The sequence below is a fragment of the Seriola aureovittata genome, chromosome 9, assembly GCF_021018895.1.
Source record: "Seriola aureovittata isolate HTS-2021-v1 ecotype China chromosome 9, ASM2101889v1, whole genome shotgun sequence".
In the NCBI taxonomy this organism is placed as follows: domain Eukaryota; kingdom Metazoa; phylum Chordata; class Actinopteri; order Carangiformes; family Carangidae; genus Seriola; species Seriola aureovittata.
In genome coordinates, this window is record NC_079372.1 from 28554351 (window position 1) to 28559350 (window position 5000).

The 5000-nt window shown below is 43.0% G+C and overlaps 1 protein-coding gene across 1 annotated transcript in view; it reads right to left on the reverse strand.

The window, feature by feature from the left end:
* Positions 1–5000, reverse strand: part of prkar2aa (protein kinase, cAMP-dependent, regulatory, type II, alpha A) — a 12336-nt gene that overhangs the window by 5220 nt on the left and 2116 nt on the right. Inside the window, exons 2-4 of the mRNA XM_056385629.1 lie at positions 3897–4033; positions 2910–3016; positions 90–231 (exon numbers count right to left, since the gene is read on the reverse strand). Coding sequence (XP_056241604.1) covers positions 90–231; positions 2910–2989 — 222 coding nt within the window. The 5' untranslated portion in view covers positions 2990–3016; positions 3897–4033. The remainder of the gene's footprint in view (positions 1–89; positions 232–2909; positions 3017–3896; positions 4034–5000) is intronic.

Genomic DNA, 5000 nt, shown 5'->3' on the forward strand with positions numbered 1-5000 from the left:
TCATCAGAGTGCTCTCTACATCAGTACTAACACAAACAGTCAGACTGCAGAGTGTCACACCTCCCTCTGTCTGGGCTCTTTGTTCTTACCAGTCCCCATAGCGCCCCCTCCTGGGTGGCGATGATGGTGGCGGCACGTGGCGTGTTGTACATGAGAGCCAGCTCCCCGAAGCTGCCCTTATTATCATACTGCCCCACACATGTTCCTAATACCACGATGTCATACACCCCCCTGAAGAGAGAGAAAGAGAGGGGGGGGGGTTAGCAACAGAGAAAAACATTAACAGGAAACAGGGCAAGCATCAAGAATTAAAGCTAAAAGGAAAAACAAATTAATCATTGATTTCCTTAATTGGTCCAAAGTGAAGAGGAGCTGGTGTTTAGTTTATTGATCCACTGACTGGTTCAAACAGACACTAATTACAGATGATCAGTGGCCTCCGGACACAGTCTGTTAGTCTGTGTGTAGTTCTATTCAACACTGTTCTATGTCTGTATGTACATCATCATATGTTACTGATAGAGTCAGTATTACCCCCCCCCCCCCCGGATTAAACCTGGTGAAGGTAATTAGCAGCATTGTAGATTAACCAGTCATTTTGAAAGACAGCCTTTCCTCCCATTGGCTGTGTGGTCGCTGGTGAAGAATTAGTTTGACTGGATTACCACGGTTACCACGGTGATGGAGACGATGATCGCTTGTGTCGTGGGTTAGCTGAGCTCGGTTTAAAACACTGGGCTGCTTGTTCTCTATATGTGAAAGCTGAGACCATTGATAAACTTCACACAGTCAATCTGAGCCAAGAACAAGAAGAACATTCTTTTTCAACCATTTTACTTCTTAATAAATAACAAAAGTTTAAACTCACACAATTCTGAATTAGTAAAGAAATAAGAACAAGGCTGGTGCATTTTGAAGTGTGTGTTGTGTTGTGAGCCTCAGTGATGTCTTAACCAGGAGCTTTCAGTGTTAGCAGAATGATGTTAGCACTGCAGCAGACACATCGAGGAAAAGTCAACAGTGGATACTAGTGATGACTTTTAGTTGGAACATTAACACATTCAAATTAACTTGTGTGGTTACAGCCAATCAGAACTGAGTATCTTCCTCACATCATTTACATATCAGTGCCTCCCTTATATATTTACTGCTCTTCCTGAGGGATTCTGGGTAAATTCCAGTTCCTTCCTTTCCTCAAGGCTTCAGAACACAATGGTTCAGGTTTCTGTGTGAAGGCAGGTCCTCATATATCAGTAGTACACATGTATTTGTAGTACACATGTATTTGTAGTACACAGGTATGAGTAGAGGCTTGGAGGGTACAGTTATGCTTTCAGTCTCTTTTACGCCTCATCAGGAGGTTGTGGAGGTTTCCTTGTGTGAATATCATTAATAACACAGAACAGCAGCAGCAGCTCTCACAGCTGACAGCAGAGATTAATGTGTTTCTATTGTTGGCTCACATTATGTTTCTCCAGCAGGAACGCAGAGGAGATGTATGGACAACGTTTAATGACAATAAAGAGATTAAAAACAATGTGTTTCTCTGTCCTGTTTTCTTTCCTGCTTTTCTTTTCCTTTTCTTTATCCCTCCATCTCTGTGTCTGCGCTCACACCCCACCCTGCTGGTGACATTAGCTCCCGCCTTCGCCTGCGACAGGCCAGGGGAAACCCTGCGACAGTATATGAGCAGGCAGGCGTGCTGCTCTTAAAGGTCATGGCGTGTCTCCTGTAAGACACCCGCTGTGTTAGACACTGTGTGTGCAGAAGGACAGATAGCACACAACAAGTGGACTGACCCTCTGCGCTGGACTGATATGTGCCAGGCCAAGAATGATGGAGGCTGTGGAGGGACAAATGATGAGCAGCCCCACACTGCTGGGTCTGTTCTCTCTGTGGTGGCAGAGGTCAGAGGCCGCCATCTTTGTTTTATGTTAAGTAGTCAGCTGGACTGTGACCGGTTAACTCCTCTCAGTGGAAGCTGATTACAGCATTCAAACCTTCAGTGTTTTATTCCACCTGTGACACTGGAGGAGCTGCAGATGTTGTTACTGTCATGAACGCAGTTTCCTGCAGACTGATGAATATTCATTCATTTTAATAGTGTCAGTTTTTCTCATGAAGAGTCGACCTGATGAACTACAGCAGTTCACATCAGCAATATGTGGCTTTTATAGGAATTATACACACACACACACAGTAACATCAACCATCAGTATAAACCACCACACTATCACGATCATTCACTGCAGCTCCGAGTGTTTTTAAAAGATTCAAACTTCTCTCTTCACTTTGCTCAGCACTTTTTAAATGTCGTTATAAGTATTGATGTCTTACTGATTTTATGCTTTCTATAGAATCACTTTTTAAATTATTATTTATTTATTATTATTCAATCTCATTTAAAATGTATGTTTTTAATGTTTTATGTTCATTTTGACTTTTCATGTGAAGCACTTTGTGCATGTCATTTCTTTGTGCTACATTTCTTGTATGAAAGGTGCTGTACAAATGAAGTTTCTTCTTATTTCATTATTATTATTGAACTACAACAGTAATTAAAACCTTTTAGAAACTTAGATTCACCTGTGTGGAGATCCTGCAACCTGTAACTGATGGAACTGTACTTGACTGAACTCTTTAATATTTCTACTCCTCTGTTTATGTAAATTATGTAAATGAACACAATTTAATTTAACCCCCCAACAAAGTCCAGCCTCAAACAAATGACTGCGGCAGTAAATGTCATACAGGGACACTCATTCAGTGTCATAAACACATCTTTATCAAACACACTCGTCATCTCTGCAGTGACAGTAAAACACTGTCCTCTCTCCTCTTCAAGTCGAAACTCACTGAAACACACTGACCCCCCCTTTAATGACGCAGCTCAGGTTCCCGCCTCCTACCTCTCTATGACATAGAAGTTGTCTCCATCGTCTCCCTGGTCGATGACGTGCTCCTGGGGCTGAACCCTCAACTCAAACATGGCGTCCAGCACCTCCGAGAATTGCTCCTGGATGAGAAGAAAGATGTCAGTGTTTGTGTGTGTGTGTGTGTGTGTGTGTGTGTGTGTGTGTGTGTGTGTGTGTGTGTGTGTGTGTGTGGATTTGAACTAGCAACTCGAGATGCCATCTGGCTCATGTGAGGGCTGCTCCTGAGGGGAAAAATGAAGAACACCAGGGAGACGACAGGAGCCTTCTTTAAATATCATGTCACTTTCTCCATGTTTGACCAGAATATGTGATTTCAGGACAATATTTTTCTCTCTGGGGTTCAAGTCATAAAGCCATAGATTTATGCTACATGGCTACATGGTTCACAATTTGAACAGAAATAAGTTGGAAAAACATCAAGTTAACTTGAAGCCAAAACAAACTTGTATAAATCCGAACCGTCAGTTTTCAGTGGAGCAGTTGGACTGCAGCAACAGAAATGAAGCACATGATGACAACAGTGAAGCCTGGGCCTCTATGAAGAGACGTACACATGCAGAGATGTTGAACAAGTATTTCTTTGTGCTGTTCATCACCTGACCTGCCTCAGGAGCAGCTGCCTCTCACTGTGGTGACACCGACTCTGTGAGAACATCCACAGCTTCACTTCTGCCATAAACACCAAGTCTATTAAATGATCCTTTTGTCGAGGCTGTAGTTTGTTGTGGTGTATTATATATGTTATACATGTTATATATGTTATATATACCATATATTGTATATACCATAGGGTGGAGTGAGAAAATATAAGAAGCCTCTTTGTGTGATATGTCGTCCATCAGCATTGACTGAACACAGACAGTTGAAGTTTCATTTTAACGTGTGTGTGTGTGTGTGTGTGTGTGTGTGTGTGTGTGTGTGTGTGTGTGTGTGTGTGTGTGTGTGTGTGTTGTTGTGGACCTGGTCTAGTGTTTTGAAGAGGAGGATGTCTCGGCAGGCCTCCTGCAGTCTGCAGCGCTGCTCATCTGTTTTTGGGTGAACCACTCTGGGCTCCGTGTCCTCATCGTCATCGTCTGGGTTGAACGCCTCCGCACACACTTGAGAGGAGACAGGTAAACACATTGGTGAACACCTCCTGTGTGATCACACCGCCATTACACTGAGCAAACAGGCGAGATAGTTTTCTACACGTGTTCACAGATGAATTCAGTCACAGTAACAGCAACAAGCTGCCAATCAACTACAAATAACTACCAACGAACTACAAGCAAAGCTTCAGGTAGGAGCGCAGGTGGAGACAACCTGCCACTACACCAGTGGATCAATACTAATGTTCAGTACTGAAGGACAGACTGACGACAACATCACACTGTGTCTTTATATGATGAAGGTCTGACAGCTTCTCTGTCCAGTAACTTTAGTCACCACACGTCTGTGACATCACTGACTGGTCACTCACACAACCTCTGTTCACTTTGTTTACCTTTAGTTTAGGTTGGGGCAGGTTACGTTTAGGTTAACTTTAGGTTAGGGCATGTTTATGTTAAGTTTATTTTAGGTTTGGGGAAAGTTAAGTTAGGGTTAGATTTAGGATAGGTTTGGGTTAAGAAGGTTAGGGTCAGGCAAGTAGTAGTTATGGTTACAGCTAGAGTAACTCTTCAGGAAATAAATGTCAATGTAATGTCCTCGACTGTGTGTGTGTGTGTGTGTGTGTGTGTGTGTGTGTGTGTGTGTGTGTGTGTGTGTGTGTCTTATCTCCCAGCGTTCATAGCAATCACGTTTGGGACAGTGTGACCTCTGAAGTGTGAACGTGTGAACTCAGATTAATAATGGAGCAAATAAACGGCAGCTACAGTCTGAACCACTGACAGGACGCGACCTTCGGGGTTTAAGACTGTGAACACACAGATGTTAGTGTCAGTGTTTACAGCTGTATATTCTTCTCTGGTATGAACACAATTCAGAATCAGATAAGACAGAGAGCAGACAGGTCCGTCATGTTCATCTGAAGGGTTAGGGTTAAACCTCAGGACCACAGGACACAAACACACAGCTCAATAAACA